Source organism: Podarcis gaigeae, assembly GCF_964106915.1.
Source record: "Podarcis gaigeae genome assembly, chromosome: 2".
In the NCBI taxonomy this organism is placed as follows: domain Eukaryota; kingdom Metazoa; phylum Chordata; class Lepidosauria; order Squamata; family Lacertidae; genus Podarcis; species Podarcis gaigeae.
Genome location: NC_139679.1, coordinates 66,186,644 through 66,205,392, shown reverse-complemented (window position 1 = coordinate 66,205,392; position 18,749 = coordinate 66,186,644). Strand labels below are relative to the sequence as shown.

Sequence of the window (18,749 nt, the reverse complement as noted above, 5' to 3'; positions counted from 1 at the left end):
GCGCTGTCCGGAGACACTTCCGGGTCACGTGGCCAGCGTGACAAAGCTGCATCTGGCGAGCCAGAGCTGCACACGGAAACGCCGTTTACCTTCCCGCTGGTAAGCGGTCCCTATTTATCTACTTGCACCTGGGGGTGCTTTCGAACTGCTAGGTTGGCAGGCGCTGGGACCGAGCAGCGGGAGCGCACCCCGCCGCAGGGATTCGAACCGCCGACCTTTCAATCGGCAAGTCCTAGGCGCTGAGGCTTTAACCCACAGCGCCACCTGCGTCCTGAGATTGCAAGATAAAAACTCCCTAAATTAAAGTCTCACCTCAATCATGAACTTGTTAGACAGCCTTGCACTAATACTGGTCTACTTTGCAGGACTGTTGTAAAGATTACTACTGCATGAACACTAAAACATTACAGAACTTCAAACTCAACCTATGTATTGACTATTCAGCTTAATTACGTTTTCACCCTGCCTAGAAAATGGCCTTCAGTTTTATTGCAGAGAAAACATTACAGGGAACAAAAAGATGATGGGAAGTAAGCAGAAGGGTATGTGATTCTGCAGCTAAACGGGGAATATGAAATATGAATTAATGGCCTTTTTAATTTTCAAACTCGTTACTTTGCCATCTGGTTAGTAGCCCACTGCAAACAGCACTAGTTATTAGATATGTCATTAACTGAAAGTGTACTAGCTTGCTAAATTCTTTGACACATATTACTTTTGATGGAAAAATGTAAGGATGACTGGAACAAACATGGGATGACTGGAACAAACATGGAATCAGAATTGAGGGGAAAGAAATCAGCGTTGGAAGAAATAAAGGAAAGAGGTCATGATCAGCAGTCTATATATGCATGCAGAAGGAAGCCTTCACACCCAGAACAGCTCTTTCCTTTCATATTGGTGTCCTTAACAGGAAATCCCTGCATGTGGATTCTTTTCCTTAACTGAACAAAATAAATAAACCTAAGTATGAATTGATCTTCTGAGTATACCAGAGACATTGTTTTGATAACCAGTGACAGACTAGTGAGGTAGAACTGGAAGAGGCAAATTAGCACCTGTTAACACATGGGAAGGCATTAAAAACAATCCTCTAAAAATCCCCACAGGAAATCATCTATCACTAGTGAAATTTTAAAACAGATCTCAGCCTGAGTTGAACAAAAATGCAGGTTTAAGATACTGTACGTCAAGAAAAACTAATGATATCAAAGTGTAACTGAAGCCAAGAAAATTGTGCTGTAAAATATTTTGCCCAATTCACTAACCTAAAAATATTGGGCAATGGGAAATGCTGAGTAAAACTGCAGCTAACACAGAACTGGGGAGTTTGTAAATTCAAATTTGTGAATATGAAAAACTGACAGGAATCACACTTGTTATTTTCAATGAATATTTTAAAGATGGTCATTTAAGTCATTTGGAATGAGATTTAGGGAGGCCTAAGCTGTGAAAGATGCTGCACTGTATGAATCCTTTACTTTTGTAGAGCACTGCAGTTGTCATTTTATTGTAGGATATTGTTGTGCATGCAGTCCCAGGTGTGGCTGGATGTTGTAAGTTGGTTTAACAGGTAGGTTGCTAAGAATTTCACTGCAATCTTAAAACATACTTATTTGGAAGTTTGTCTCACCCATGTTATTGGGGAATTAAATTTCATGGAGTGATCTTAGAATTTTAGCCCTAGTTCTGTTTGTATAACTGGGTCTTTTGAGTTCAAGTCATATGTCCGTGAACAGGTATATTATCCATGACTCAGCTGATTTGCCTAACTCAGGGGTCTGGCAGAGGATCTGTCTGGTGGGTGGGATCCTGAGTTCCCCTCCCCTCCCAGGTAGACTACTTTGACAGGTGGGTAGGGTCACCCACCTGCCAATAAGCTGACATTGCCATGTCAGGCAGCCCAGCTTCAAATGAAAGAATTGGGAGTGTACTCCAAGAGCCTTTCTCTCTTCTTCCTACATTTGAACTCAAGCTGGGCTGCAAAGGAAGATGCCTGTTGAAAGGGGTTTGCATTCAGCTTTTGACAGGGATTGGCTGCAGTCGGAAGTTCCTCATGCTGCAAACCTCTCTCTTGGTAGGGAACGGCTCTATTCAAGAGCTCCAGTGCAATGAACAACTTCATGCCACCAAAACTAAGGGTCAGTGTAAAAAGTCAGTGTCACAACATTGCTCTTAAACCATCTGGACTGGAGATATGCATTATCATAACACTAATCCTTGGCTGCTGCATGGATCTATGGGTTTGGCTTTGAGACAATGTGGTGCAGAATTCATGACAGTTGCACATTACCCTTATGAAAAATACGCGGGCTTAGATGTGACCTTAATAGCTGAAAAACTAGAAGATTATGAAAGGATGCGGTCCTGCATTAGAGAACTAGGTTTCAATCTGTGGTGTAATTATAGCAATATAGATTTCTAGACATCTTGTTAATGGGATGCAGCATCATCAAAGTAAAGACTGGCCTGATAGTCACACCCTCTCCTGAGATTTTCCCTTTTATTGTTTTTAAAAAATTATTCTTTAAAAAAATTTGTCATCTCCCCTGTAAAAATTATAGCTGTAATATATACATATAGATAGTCTTTAAAGATCAAGATTCTTGTTAAAGTTTTCCAAGACTGTTGAATTTGTGTGTTCAAATATCCATTGCTGTGTTGGAGAGGAAGGATTGCATGTGCTCATGAAGATTTTTCGGTCACTCTCACTACAGTCCATGCAGCTGCCACTTACTGGGTGGTAAAGAGTCTTGTCCTAAGAATGAAAATTAGAAATCACTTTGCTGGACTTGAATATATGCCACAGATTTCAGAAAGCAGCTTAAAAGAAAAATGTATCTGTCATTTTATTACTTATCATCTAACAGCAGCTCTTCTTTAGAAGTAGCATTTCTCCACATTTATTGTACATTGCTTTAGCTAAGCACTTTCAAACAAATTAAATAAATAAATATATATATCTTCACAATTGAAATAAAAAATGAGTACTGATAAAGAAAATCACTCTTCCCTTATTCAAATCCAACAGGTTATCCACTAGACCTCACTTGGAATAGTGTTTCTCACAAGCATATTGTTAACTTATTGTCCTTGTCTTCAACTCTTGCTTGTATCCCAATCTTTCTGAAGCAGGCACTGGAATATCTGGGCTACACCTCACTGAACTTCAACACTTCTTCATGTGGCTTAAGAATGCTAGAATTGGGTTCACTGATATTATGGAGCAGGGGTCAATGATGAGATCTGAACCCTGAGATTCCTTGCAAAGATGTCTTGCCCTCATGACAACAGTTTACCCAAGCCTGCCTTACGATTCCTTATTTTGTATCGTGAAAATGTGTACTTTATAGATACTGCAATTATCATTGCTTTTGAGTATTTCTGCCATCCATGAATATAATCCCAGGTCTTTGTTCCTTTTTTAAAAAAGGATAAACTTTTCAAAGCCTATGGCCCATCAGTTGTTGTTGTTGTTGGACTCCAATTCCCATCAGCCCCAGCTAGTTTGGCTAAGGGGAGTTTGGTGAGGGGAGTTTAAGTCCAATATCTGAAGCACCCCTGTTCCCAATTAGAAGAGCAGCATATGAGTGGCATGATAGGAAAAGTTCCTATCATGGAAAAGTTCCTATCATGGAAAAGTTCCTATCATGGAACAGTTGAATACCACTTTATATGGTACACTTACAACAAGCAGGTTTATTTGCTATCTCTGGTAGAGATGTTAATATGCCCTATTGTTCTTTTAATAAAAAGGGGATTCTACATAACATGTTGTCCCAAACATAGGGACAAAATATTACAATATGAATATTTTTCAATATATTACAGGTAACCATAATGCAGAAGTAATGGTTTCCACATTCTGAGTAATAACACACTCACTTTCCTGTATTTCCATAGCTGATTCCCCTTCATTCCATGACAGTCATAGAGAGTCACTGGGCTGTTGTGGGAAACAGCATCAAAACAGAATTTCTTTGTGTGCTGGGGGTCTCCTGGACGGATGTCCTCTCGCCAGCTAAATGTGAACACCTGCTAGGACAAACATCAAACTCTCAGAATAAACGATGAGGACAAAAATCCAGACTTCTTGGTTATATGCACCCTGCCCTTCAGTACTACTCAATGTGAAGAACAACTACCCTCTCCTTAAGACAGGGCAAGAAATACAGAAATAGAATTGTGGCATTGTTAAGAAACACAAACACTGAAAAGGAGCTCTACAATGGCAGTTGTGTTTGAATTGGAAGCCTGCAAATGACGCCCCCCCCACGAGCCATCTAATACCAGTTGCCCTGTGGAAAAGAACATCAGTTGCTCAAATGGAGCAGATTGATTTTGTTTTGTTTTAAGTGAGTGGCTCTTGAAGTATCTATTGCATGTTTATAAATATTGTGAGCCACTTTGAAGACTGTAGTTAAAAAACAGGATATAAATATACTAAATAAATAAATAGATATAAGGGAAGAAAAGAAATGGAACTAATATAGGGTGCTTTTTAAATTTTATTCAGACCAAGTGAATAAAATGAACCTAACTTAATCAAGCTTATTAATTTCAACGAGTCTACTCTGGAGCAAAACCTAGCTGACCATAACCAACAATCTGTCACAGTAATTTCCCTTAGTTGAAACCGACTAGCACTGAAAGATTTAACAACAGGAAGAAAAACGAGAGACAACAAGATTCACTACAGCAAGAACAGTTCTACAAAATGTGTGGTTATTGGAGCTCTATAGGCTTGTATTCTTTTGGAGGACAGCAGAAATATCTCTGGAGTTGAAGTACCACCACACCAGTTCAGTAATGAGAAGACATGGAAGCAACTGCTTCATGCTGCTACTATTAGTACTAATAATAATAAAAAAAGGAAATCTCTTTATGGAAGAATTAGAACAAAAATATATTTCAACATCCACATTAATTTTTACAACTCAACATAAATTGAATATAAAACTCATGCAGGCCTTTTGGATTTACCGTATTTTTCTGTGTATAACACGTCCCTGTGTATAACATGTCTCCTATTTTTTGGGACTCCAAATAAAGAAATCCCTGATATGCACTATCAGTGTATAGATGACCTCCCCCACCCCCAAATTTTAAACTTGAAAAAATAGGGGAAAAATATAGTCTTATACACAGAAAAATATGGTAGTTTAAAAGTCAGTTGGTTTAATTTTCCATTTCCAGGCAACTGAAATGGTAGCCAGCAATTTCTCATTTTACATATTTTGTCAGAATAAAGCTGTCACTTCTAGCATCTTATACATTAAGAAATGAAAATATTCGGTGAAAATATTCCCTAACCAGTTTAATCTCTCATTAGCATCCACTGGAGTATTAATTATACCTCCTGCGACACTAAGTGGTCACTGGATATAGTAGCAGATTCATTAATATGGTGTTTCAGAAGACACTTAGAAATGATGTCAGTGCACAGTACAGTTGCATGACTAGTGTCTTATTAACCTTTTTCTGTCTGCCTCCTCTCTAGTCACCTCAGGATTTGGCTCCAGATAATACTGGTTTTCTGCCACAGCACTCATGCACATAATTTAAAGTACTCATCTCCTGCACCCCAGGTGTGTTTACATACCAAGGCCTTCAGCTTGATAATTAGCATCTGTGTACTAGTTAGACCAGCAGATTACATTCTACTCCCCTAGGAAACCCCCCCTTAGTCTTACATTAGTGAAGCTATTGTGGTATTTCAGTAATACATACTTTGCATAAAGTAGTTCTTTCTATAACTTCCGGTGGAAACACTAAGAATGAGATAATTATAAAAAAGAATGCAAATACCTGCACACTGTTCCAGGCAGCTTCTCCTCTGCCTTTCACACAGGCTTCAACCCGTAGTGGGGAACCAAGGGCTCCATGTTTGGTATCTGCACAGAGGCCGGTTCCTACATTACGGACCTGAAAGATTAAGTTGCTGATTAGCTTTGCATCTAACTTCTTGACATAGTGACAGTGAAGGAAACTGAAGTACAGGTAAAAGGAAAAGGTAAAGGACCCCTGAATGGTTAAGTCCAGTCAAAGGCAACTATGGGATGTGGCACTCATCTCACTTCAGGCTGAATGAGCCTATGTTTGTCCACAGACAGCTTTTCGAGTCATGTGGTCAGCATGACTAAACCACTTCTGGTGCAACGGAACACCGTGATGGAAGCCAGAGTGCATAGAAATGCTGTTTACCTTCCCGCTGCAATGGTACCTATTTATCTTCTTGCACTGGTGTGCTTTTGAACTGCTGGGTTGGTCCCCTGCTTACACAGGGGCTACATTCTGAGGCACCGCGCGTGTCACTGAAATAGCGTATAATAGAAATGCACTGAAAAAGCCTGCAAATACCCCATTCTGCCCTTTTAGTGACATTTCAGTGATGTCTTTATGATGTTTCCAGGTGGGCTTGGTGCGATGTGCATATACATCGTCACACACATATTAAATGTGCGTAAACAGAGGGCTGAAATACAGGCAGCCCCCATGCTATCCCATAGCAAACGCTGGCATAAATGCAAAGACACAAGACAATATGATTTCTATATATGTATGTGTGTGGATGTGACAAGAATTCTCAAGAACTGAGAAGCCAAGAAAAGGGATCTAGAACAATCTGCTCTGTGTCTCAAAGGAAAAAAAAGCAGCCTGTTGAATACACATCTGAGCTTGAGAGCCATTTAACAAGTGGCTTCAGTGGAGAATTGTGAAGGCAGTGATATTAAAAAAGAAATGATCAAAGCCTTGGATTTACTACTCATTCTTAGGTCAGGGTTAAACCTGATAATGGGCTGTCAGAGTAAGTAAATCTTAAGGAGCAAACATACCCCAGAAGTTCAGTGTGTACTGTTTTCAATAGTTTTAGTAAAGTTAGTCTTTCTGCTAATGGATTCTGAAGTGTATTGAAAACAACTTTTTCTAGCCATATTCATATACATTCACTAAATTCCTGCATGACAGGGATATGGAAACTGGTGTTGTTAGATCACACCTCCCATCATACATGACCATTGGCTATGTTGGCTGGCACTTATGGGAGTTGGAAGTCCAACAACTTTGGGAAGGCCTCAGGTTTCCCATCCCTTCTGTAAAATTCTGCAACAGCAAGTATGTACAGAAGTAATCATGCACAACAATTTCACTTAAAGATGGACTCAGCGGGTACTGGAAATCCTGTGGTTTGATCTGCAACCATACACCATGGCATGGCTGGGACTTCTTGATACAGCTGAATTTCTTGAATAAACTAACCTCTCCCCAGGCAGCTGCTGGAGGCTCCACTGGTGGATAGAACTTTTGCAAGTCCCAAGCAATTTCATTCATGAACCACTTGAAACTTTTGCAGTTGAGATTACTGCGAAGTTCTTTCTGAGCAGTCACATCTCCTGCAGACAGATGCCGATATTCAGGTCTCCTCTGGTAAATGTACTCTGCATATTCATCCATCCACACCTCAGCAACACGCTTCAGGTTCTACATAGGTGACAATATATTTGAAATGAAGAATTGAAAAAAAGCATATCCATAAATTTGAATTATACAGGATGCACATACGAGAGATTAATTAGCTGTCTTACATGGAGGCACGCATAAAGGGCTTTATGGACTTCATAATACTACATTAATAAGTCCAAACCCAAGCAGATGGTACAGTAAGACGACTGCTCTTCCAAGGAGTCAGACAACCAGAACATTCTATAAAGGCTGAATTAAACTGGGCCCTGAGCATCTACTGTATTTCATCAAAAAGAACTTTAAAAGTAATTGTGTTCTTTAGGTAGTTAGTTGTGACTGAGGGAGAGAGAAGTCTTTTCAGTCATGTTTCTTCTTCTTCTTCTGTTACTGTCTTTTCCCACCAGAGGGAGTATCTACCCTTCTTTAAAATAAATACCTCTGAATACCAAATAAAAGCACTCGTCTTTGCATATGAAAATTCACCAACGTGAGAGGACAAATTCACTCATGTGAGAGGACAAACTGTTAATTTCTGGGTAGTAACACTGAGGATCCTCCTGTGTACATATTTTGAATTATCCTGAAGAATATATTAATGTGAATCAACCTGATTTCAGATGTCCTGCCAGTTTAAAGGAATCATCCTATTACTGACACATTTGCCCTTCACTGGGGAGATGATGTTTGTCATGCTAATGGGTTTTTAATATAAAGAAAGCTAAAGATAAAGGATAATATCAAAATGTGGCAGCCAGCTCAACCAACAGCCATTGTTATATGTAGCCTTGTTCAGTTCTTAATCTAGTGCAGCAACCTAATCCAATGAGTATCTCACAACAGGAACAAAGGAAACTACTTTATACTGACTCAAAGTACTGATCTATCTAGCTCAGTATTGTCTACAATGACTGGCAACTGGTTACTAGGGTTTCAGACAGGGAGTTTTTCCCAGCTCTAGCTGGAGGTGCCAGGGACCTTCTGTATGAAAAGCAGATGCTCTACCAGAGAGCTGTGGCCCTTCCCCCAGAATATTTACCTATTTCTCTTTGGTTTTGAAATAGGGACCTTCAGTGTATTAGGCAAATGTGACAACCTCTACACTACAGAAACCACTTGTTAAAGATATAGCGCAACCCTTAGAGCAACTATTTTTATGGTTTGTGAGAGTTCAGCTTGTGTGCTATCATTTGCTTGCAAAACAATGTCAACTCCCAAACTTCTTGCACTAATGTTAAAAAATGCATCTCACCCACTATCTTTTTAGAAGATTGCATCTTGACTGAATGCAAGGAACAAAGGAAATTTAGCAAGACAGGCTCTTACTCTTGCCAAGCTGACTCCTGAAGGAACCTTGTAAGGAACATATTTTCTGTAGATATGACCAACACGGGAACAAGGAATATCTTCCATACGACCCCCACACATCCACACCTGTCAGATGCCAGAGAGAGTAAGCACAGATCAGAATTTTCTGAATATGATGGAAATCAAAGCTTTTTCAAAGTCATATCAAGTAGTAAGTTTGTTACCTTAGTAAACTATTTTTAAAACATCATAAATGCATTCAGACCTCATGTTATTCAAGCTTTTAAAGTTGTACATCTTTGAAACTATGTCACCACTGTGACATAAAAATACCACCAGATCCAACACCAAGAAATGAACCTAGCATGAATCAAAAGCAGTATGTAGCTTAGGTAGTTCAAAGAATTCTGAAAGTTAATGCACATGTAAACACATGACTACTAAAGTTGAATACTTTTGTAGATTGTTATGTAGTGTTATTATGAAAAAATCTCAGAGTTATCTGGAGATAAAGATTTTAGGTCAGACATCAACACCTTACTTGCTATTTTGTAACTCTACTACAGTGCCAACATGCCCTTCCACTGCTGCTTTTGCAGAAATACATCTGCTGATGTATTCCTGAAATTAGCAAAAGTGCATAACTATTTTTTAAAAATGGAGCATCAATTAACTAAATGCTACTTGCAGAATTATGGCTCTATTTATGTCCAAGTAAGGTCACGAAGAGTCGGACAAGACTAATAGACTAAACAACAACAACAAAGGTCAACAAAATTATTTTCTCTTCAAGAAGCATTGAATCTGTGCCAACATTCTCTAGGAACTTTCCTTGATACCTAGATTAAATATGGATATAAATTTTGCCAGTCTAGGTAACTGAAACAGATGTAGTGTTGAATGCATGCATTCCAGTAGGCTTAATGAATTTAAGTTCTTTGACTAATAATGTACATAATCTGTATTAAAGTACCATGCCCATTTATTAACAGACTGGCTCTGAAATGTCTTAAAAAGGATTGTCTGGCTAGGTTTGCTAAGGTAAACATTTTAATGATCCAACAAAGGTTTCATTAAAACATTTTCCAGCTTTCATTCTGCAGAGGAAACTAAATATTAACTTGCCTGTCTTTGACTTGCCTGTCAAATATGAATTCAACAGTGGTGAGAATGTACTGCTGACTCAATTCTTGAATTCAAAAAGAGAAGTTTCCAGATGGGCAGTTTCATTAATGGATACAAGGAATGGGGAAGAAATTGGTATTGTTAGCATTGCAATGAGAACCTACCTCATTCACATTTACTGAGCAAATATGCAGATTGAAATGCAGCTATCCTTAAAATTTTTGAATTTTAGGATGCAGTTCCCAAACTTAAAGATATGTATAAAAATATGTGTATTGGGGGAGGTGTACACATTAATGGAAATAAAGTTTAAAATGCATTATGTAACACAATTACTTATGTTAGACAAAATTGTATTAAAATGTTTATATTAGGAGAAATGCAAGTGAAAATGCTTGCCTATTTCCATATAGGATTTCCAAAATGTTTACGAAATAATGTGAAAATGGGACAAAAGAAGATTTAAGATAAGAAATATGAAGAACTGAGAGGAACTGAAACTGACTAATTAGTCCATTCTTAATGGATACACTGGGTGGTAATCAATTAAATTTTACTCAGCATAAATCTACTGAAAATAATGAACATGAATAAGTTGCTCTATTAATTTAAATCGGTCTACTCAGAGTAAAAATTAGCTGAATATTATTATTTTATTTATTACCCCCCCCCCTCACCCTAAGGTTCCAGCGGGGATTGCAACAGTTACAACAATGTTTAGTGGCATGGTTTTGGGTAGCTGAGGGCAACGTGAATATACTAGTTCCATCCAGGGTAGGAGTGTGTTTAGCTATGTCAGCTGAGAACATAGTCAGCCTGAGAGATTGATGCTTTTCATCTGGGCCTAAGCCTCCTTCTCGCAAGAAATACTTGGACGGCAAAGGATCTTCAAAAGCAACTGGGGGAAAGCATTTCCCCCATGAACTTCACAGTGTGGCCCTAATTGTCTCACAACTACAAGAACACTTCCAAACAAAGAAATAAGATCAACAGCGGACAGGCTAAAATTAAAATAGAACAGGTGATATACATCTAAGTTATACTCAGAATAGGCACACTGAAATCAATAGACAGTAACTTTAAATGGGCCTATTCTGATCCTGACTAAAACTGGATAGCACCCAATATATAAAAGCCCAAAACATCTAAGAAGATGGAACCAGTGTTGTCTGACTTACATAGCATTTCAGAAAGCTATCTTCATTATGGATTAACACATTCCATTAATATTAAAAATTACAACTTCTGATTACACAAACTACTTGTCCACTGGCTTATGAGTTCCTGTCAATGTGCTACAGGTATCCTTCCCTCACATTTACCCAGCTCAACTGCTTTTAAAAACACTCATGTTTTCAACTGATAATGTGCTACTCAAACACAAATCTAATTTCAAAAGCAGACATCCTATTCATTTTCATTGCTGCTTTGATTCATTTTATTAGCAATCCCTTTGTGTGATGACAGAATTCATTACAACCTGCATAAAGAAAACTATCATTCTCATCTGTAAAAAGAGAGATTGGTAGAAAGAGAGCATTATACACTAGAAGGAAAAAGAAGGTAAGAATTAAAAAGGTAGCACTGAAATTAAAAATAGCAACTGTCTATCAAGCAGCTGTTCTTGGTTGAAAACAGAAGATACTAGCAGACAAGATACTCCTGATTTTATGTATGTTAGGCAGCACACAGCCTTTTGTTGCCTCTTAAACAATGCCAATATTTGTACATCTGCATTTAATAACAGGATTGCACTGTTTATGCCTTGCCATCACCCTGTCGCTTGTCTTATTTTACAAGAAAGGAGATCAGACTGGCCATACCAAGACTATCTGCTATTATGAGGAAAGTCAATGTTGTGTAGTGGTTAGGGTGTAGGGTATAATATATATTATTGTGTATATATTATAACTTCCACCCTCCCAAACTAGTTAAAAGCTACCTAAATTCCTATCTGTGTAGCTACTGATCCCAAGCAGAGGCCTATATAAACAAAATCTATTCAACACTGTTCATAGTACAAAGCACAAAAAAGCTAGCTTTATATAAATATCACAAGGAACAGCTCTGACAGGGGAGAAATAAAATATCATGAGAAGTAATAACTAGCATTAATCAGTGATATACAATAACTCTGTAGAAAACGCAGCACTAAAAATGTAATCTAGTGCAAACATATTATAAGCAGCAAGAGAGAAATCTGAAAAGCAAGGCTTTTCTGTTTCTAAGTCTTCCAGAGAGCATAAACATGTAAAGAAGTTACATGTATACATGCATTTTAATCAGCATCATCATAATTTTATTTGTTTTCTTCCTTTCCATAGTTTAAAACCATGTCATGTCTAGTTTGTCCCTTGAAGACAGTGAATAGCTAAGAAGGAAGGAGGACTGCTGTAGAATCCCCTAAGACTTGACATCCAAAGCCAAAATAGGGAAACCATCAGAGATAGAGATTCCATGTCATTATGTTACAGCCAGCAATCTGATCAAGAATAAGTAGAGAATCAGAGATACTGCATCAAATCTCAAAATATAGCTGTCATTCCAAGCTTGATGGGTATCCTCATTGAACTATGAGTCTGTCTATACTTAAATGCCTATTTTATTCAATGCAAACATTTGCTCTAGAGCAGTGTTTCCCAACCTTGTGCCTCCAGATGTTTTTGGCCTACAACTCCCATCATCCCTGACCACTGGTCTTGCTAGCTAGGGATGATGGGAGTTGTAGGCCAAAAACATCTGGAGGCACAAGGTTGGGAAACACTGCTCTAGAGGACAGGCTATATTTATACTACCTACTAGTCCTTAAAAATAATCTTGCAAAGAGAAATTTCTTTTGGGTGAAAATTAAACACTTAGAAACATTTTTATAGTAATTCAACTAATTCACTTCCCATCAAAAGCAATACAAATTGTACATTTCTAAAATCTACCTGAAGAAAACTGGCCTCACTTGCAACCAGCACAAGGTAAAAGCTCCTTAACCGCTGACTGCATAGGACTACTTCATCCTCATCCAGAGCAGGCTATCAAAAAACTTTCAAGATACAGGAATCTTTTTGGAGAAGCAGGTCCTTCCTATAAGCTACATAAGACAAGAGACAATTAGGTTCCCTAATGTCACGCAAACATGCTCCAGTGAGTATATAAAGGAATTTCCCTACATTAAAAGAAATGAAATGATAAGTGCAGTAATTAACACTATCCTTTGTTATCTCCTAGAATTGCTGGGAACTGATAATTTCCCTTTTCTTACACAGTTCCCCAAGTAATAATTCCCTACCAATAATCTGGAATAGATTAATGAAGGGAGGGGGGGGAGTTGGTTAAAAATGGGTTGTAAATTTGGACTTTGAAACATAACATTTCTGATTTATTTTACTTGGAAGAAGTGCTAGGTGGATTCTTTGTGCTCCTTCGGAGGCAGGATCTCAGCATCTTTTTATGTTTAAACAGAGGCAGTTTTGAAATTGAATATGAAGTTTGATAGCTGTTAGGCCTCAAAAAACCTGTGTTCTTGTTGCTAATGAACAAATCTTTTATTCTCATTACTTTATCAGAATTTCTATCAGGCACAGATGAAAGCATCAATCTATCATAATTCCTGAAAACACACCATTTCAGTGAAACATCTTTTTCTGTCGAACAATACAAAGAAAGGAGGACTTCTGCTGGGATTTAATTAGAGTGAATTTAACCCACCATAAATTATCATCCTTGGCCTGAAATAAAACTCTGCAATACAGTGTGCAAGTAGGCAGATGAATGAAGTATTCTTATTTCCTGCAGATCAAATAGTGTCTGCTCCAGCATTTCAAAGACAAAGAGCTTGCAGAGTCACTGTCATCACTCTTGGAAACTACTGTTTTTGAAAAGGTCTGAATTGGAAAAGATGAATGCTGCTTTTACCATCTCCTGCAGAGAATTACATTATTACACTATTTCTTTACACACACTAATAAAAGGGATAAATTGAACCAACTGTAAAGAAATCTCACAGAGGAAATAAGAAACCTTCAATATTTCTTTATCACTTAGCTTTTTGTAGTTAAACAATGAGATGAAAATGTTGTTTGCTGCATGTTAATTGTCAAATTAATGTAGTTTGATGGCTTTTTGCATCACAGTTTAGATTTCAAAAACTACTTGGGGTGAGCAGAAAAAAGAAATAATTATAATAATCAGGGAAGGGCTGTTGGCAAGGCAAAATTTTCCCCTGTGATCTTTGCAAGTTGGTTGGATTCATGTTGAGGCAGTGGGGCTTATTTACTTGGATGCAGGACCTACTAGAATGGCTATGTATTAAAAAAAAATTCAGAAATAATTGCAATCACAAGGCAAAACTAAAGCTAAAACACAAAAGCATTGGAGAATAAAGACATTAAAATATTTGCTAACTACAGTAACCAAGTTGTTTATTAATCTAATGTTTGCCTTTTGATCACCAGAAGTACTGCTGAAGACCTCAGTTGTATTTATTCTACTTAACAAATTCTAGTAAGTAAACTCATAGCTCCGACAGGTCAATGAACAAGCTGATCCATGAGTAACTAGCTTCTTAATTTGATGAGGTGGCCACATGAATTTATTCATTTGTTCCAGCTTATGACAATAGAGTGTTCTACAAACAGAAGACTATAGTAACAAGCCATTTTGTTTCATGACACTTACAAAAATAATATTCTATTCATTCATTATGCTCCTGCTTCCTTGGCTTACTATTGGCTACGTAACCAGCTTAGCAGAAACTGATTGCCCTTCAGTTTGTCTATAAAAAAAATCAATCACTCAAATATTCACTTCTCATATCAGGCATCATTTAGCAGTTAGCATGTAACCTCACAGAGGCTTTCGATTCTTAGCCCTATTTTTGGTTTATTACAGTAAAATGTTCTTTTCAAGAAATGTTGCCGAAATCCTTTCAACAGTTTTATTTTATAAACACACAGAAAAACAAAGACTGCAAACTGGTGCTTCATGTCTATAAACTACTTCATTATTCAGCATTTTTTTCAAATAAAAGTTTTCAGGGAACATAACTCACCTTAAATGATATTTCATACTGTTCTCCACCCCATATTTCCAGGCCTGCATCATATCCTCCCAGCTCCCAGAACCACTTTCTATCGACTGCAAAGAGTCCTCCAGCCATTACAGGAGATCTTAAGGGGGGGAAAATCCTTCACATTACAAAACCTATCATTATAGTTATGCTACCATTACATCCATATATCAATAAATTGCATTCCTGAAATCACATTTCATACTTAAATATTTTTTCTACTGCTCCACCTTAATATTTTTAATCTATGTGATGTTGTTGCACAGTATATCTTTAAACTATGAACCCAGGAGAACTTGGCAGTTTCCTTCAGAATGTATTAACGAGACCTCCAATAGTGGAAGGTGTCAATCTGTGTGGGAATACAGCCCACATTATCTAACCAAAGCCCAATGTTGTACCTTTTAACATTCTTCCTCTCCTTAATTGGTCTAGGCGGCAAAACGGCCCGTATACCTGAAGGCGTCTCCACCCCCATCGTTCAGCCCGGACACTGAGAGGGCCTTCTGGCAGTTCCTTCATTGCGAGAAGTGAGGTTACAGGGAACCAGACAGAGGGCCTTCTCAGTAGTGGCGCCCGCCCTGTGGGAACGCCCTCCCATCAGATGTCAAGGAAATAAGCAGCTATCCTATTTTTAAAAGACGCGTGAAGGCAGCCCTGTTTAGGGAAGTTTTTAATATTTAATGCTGTATTGTTTTTAACACTAGATTGGGAGCCGCCCAGAGTGGCTGGGGAAACTCAGCCAGATGGGCGGGGTATAAATAATAATAATACTCGGAATCAAATCTTTAATTTAACAATGCTGCATTTTTACCCATACATAGCAACAAAGGTTAAGATAAAATAAAGTGTGTTGAGGTTACCAAAGCACGGACCAACCTGGTCAGGCTATTCTACCATTATATTAACTGAATTAATAATTATTAAGAAAATAGAGTTTACGTTTTGATTTAATTTGTACCAGCATGCGATATGTTCTATTAAATATCCACCATTCTGACTTATTTCAATTATGCAATTGAAATTATTTTTGTACATCTGAAATGGACCTTATTATCTCTTTTCAAAAAGTTGTAGTAGAAAGAGAAAAAGTATTTTATCTTTTGAAATGAAACATTACTTGTGATGGCCAAGGATAGTTTCTATCCGTTTGAAAGCACCAGTGTCAAGAGCCTAGCTGGTTAAACACCTATTCACACTTTGCTTCATGAACTTACTCAAAAGGGTCACTCGGGTCAGGTTTCTGTAATTCAGGAGGAATGGGTATCCGCTTGTAATACATCTCCCAGTCAAATGCACCTCGCATTGCATCTCCAGCTTGTGTTTCATAGCCAAAGTGGTCATGGTCAATTACATCAATCATTGGACAAACAATTGTTTTGCGATTTCGAGCAATGCGGTCTGGGGTATAGACAGAAACATGTTACATTATTTTGCTACAGATGAAAGGAGTAGCAAACACAATTGTTTCTACAATACTCCATAAAGAATATATTCAGAAGTACAGCTACACGACTGTGATTTTTCTCCTCTTTCCACGAAACACACATGGGTAATCTAATTCAAATGTGAACTATCTACCAATCAGAAAAAAATAGAGTTGTCTTGCTGAATAAAGGAGTTTTACATTCATTGGTGATTTTTCATGCTCTCCCAAAGACTACATAAAATAATAGTGTTGGAAAGGTAACATTTGGGAGCACATATACACTTGGAGTTGAATTTAGTCTACCTATTCAGATTTACACCTGTTAACAAGTTAAGGTAGGGGAATGGCTGATAAGTCAGTTCAGTGCTATCTATACTACACAATGCTTGTGAAGCTGAAGTCTCCAATGACAGTTGGCAGAACTGATGATGTTCATTGAGCACTGCAACTGCTTGAGGATCAGAGCTCTCAATGTCTGTGAGATCACCTTCCAAGAGGGAAGTCCATCAGTTTGGCACTATCCAGGTCCTAATGGCAGCAGTAGCTGTGTGGGACAGGCAGACTGCTGGGAAGAGGTGCCATGAAACCAGGAAACTATGGAGCAGAAGCAAGGGGACTGAAGGATAGGAACTGAGAGACAGACAAAGGACAGTGAACAGAGGCAATGGGCTAATCAAGGAGGAGTCTCTGAAGAAATTGCAGCGTTAAGGTTATGAAACACTATGGGTGAACGAAGAAAGTGCAACAGAAGCTTAGTAAAATGGGACAATGGGGGAAGTTGTCTAAAAATTGTGGAGCTGTGGAGACACTGAGGAAAGAAGGGGAAAAGAAGTTTAGAGCAAAACCTCATGCAGTCCTGGGAGTAGCATTGGCTGCACTTTATTGGCATAAGGGAAGTAACAACCAGGGAAGGCCCAAAAAGTTTGTGATGGTTCTTAAAGATCTAAAGCATTGGCTGGGTAACTGTATTTTAACAGCTACATAGATAGGGAATGCACTTACTAGGGCTGCAGCACTGTGACTTTGTAGCCTTAATAATAATAATAATAATAAATTTTATTTATATCCCGCCCTCCCCGGCCGAAGCTGGGCTCAGGGCGGCTAACAACACTAAAACAGTGCAACATTATAAAAACATTATAAAAATTAATTAAAATCAAAATTGATGGCAACCATAAACTAAAGTTTTGTAAGGATTGCCAAGGAGGGAGTTCAGGCTGCGCCCTGACCAAAGGCCTGGTGGAACAGCTCTGTCTTGCAGGTCCTGCGGAAAGATGTCAAGTCCTGCAGGGCCCTTGTCTCTTGTGACAGAGCATACCACCAGGTTGGAGCCGCAGCCGAAAAAGCCCTGGCTCTAGTTGAGGCCAGCCTAACCTCTCTGTGGCCTGGGACCTTCAAGATGTTTTTATTTGAAGACCGTAAGTTCCTCTGTGGGGCATACCAGGAGAGGCGGTCCCGTAGGTACGAGGGTCCTAGGCCGTATAGGGCTTTGAAGGTTAAAACCAGCACCTTAAACCTGATCCTGTACTCCACCGGGAGCCAGTGCAGCTGGTATAGCACCGGATGAATGTGATCTCGCAGCGAAGACCCCGTAAGGAGTCTCGCTGTGGCATTCTGCACCCGCTGGAGTTTCTGGGTCAGTCTCAAGGGCAGCCCCACGTAGAGCGAGTTACAATAATCCAGTCTGGAGGTGACCGTCACGTGGATCACAGTGGCTAGGTCAGGGCGAGAGAGGTAAGGAGCCAACTGCTTAGCTTGGCGGAGATGAAAAATGCCAATTAGGGCCAAGCAGCAAGAGAAGGCCATTTTCCACATATTATATGTGAACTTAGCAGGCCAGTTGCATGCTTCTAATGTTGAATGTCTATACACACACATCTGAAAAGCCTGTTTACCTTGGTATTAGACAAAAATTAACAGATATCCAAATGCCTCACTATTTTGTCATCTAAATGTTATATTCTTTCTGTTTATCGGTCAACCAAAACAAAACAAAGCAAAAATAATAATTCAAAATGAGAGACTCCTTTGCGTGGAGCAAGCAAACAATTACCAGCCAAGCCTTGTATTAACAGACAATGGTCTGTTAATGGCATATTTTTTCTCTAAGTTCAAAACTATTTCCACAAGCCAATATGCCAGTCTGCCATAATGTGTTTCAGTTCTGTGTTAGATTCAGGCAGGAAATAATTCAGGCAAAATATCTTCACAAAAAAAATAAAACTGCTTTCCAACTTGAATTTACCAACACAGCTGGGTTATATATTTTACTGGGCTTCAGTGGTTGCAGCCTGATCCATGGTGAGTCTCAACAGGACCATCATCCAAGTATATGGTAAAATGCATGTTTTATATATCTTTGCC

At 38.6% G+C, this 18,749-nt stretch overlaps 1 protein-coding gene across 1 annotated transcript in view; it reads right to left on the bottom strand.

Moving 5' to 3' along the window:
- GALNT10 (polypeptide N-acetylgalactosaminyltransferase 10) overlaps positions 1–18,749 on the bottom strand; it is a 39,224-nt gene that overhangs the window by 3,846 nt on the left and 16,629 nt on the right. Inside the window, exons 6-12 of the mRNA XM_083728737.1 lie at positions 16,174–16,357; positions 14,939–15,056; positions 8,788–8,895; positions 7,261–7,482; positions 5,809–5,925; positions 3,886–4,035; positions 265–2,758 (exon numbers count right to left, since the gene is read on the bottom strand). Coding sequence (XP_083584863.1) covers positions 2,591–2,758; positions 3,886–4,035; positions 5,809–5,925; positions 7,261–7,482; positions 8,788–8,895; positions 14,939–15,056; positions 16,174–16,357 — 1,067 coding nt within the window. The 3' untranslated portion in view covers positions 265–2,590. The remainder of the gene's footprint in view (positions 1–264; positions 2,759–3,885; positions 4,036–5,808; positions 5,926–7,260; positions 7,483–8,787; positions 8,896–14,938; positions 15,057–16,173; positions 16,358–18,749) is intronic.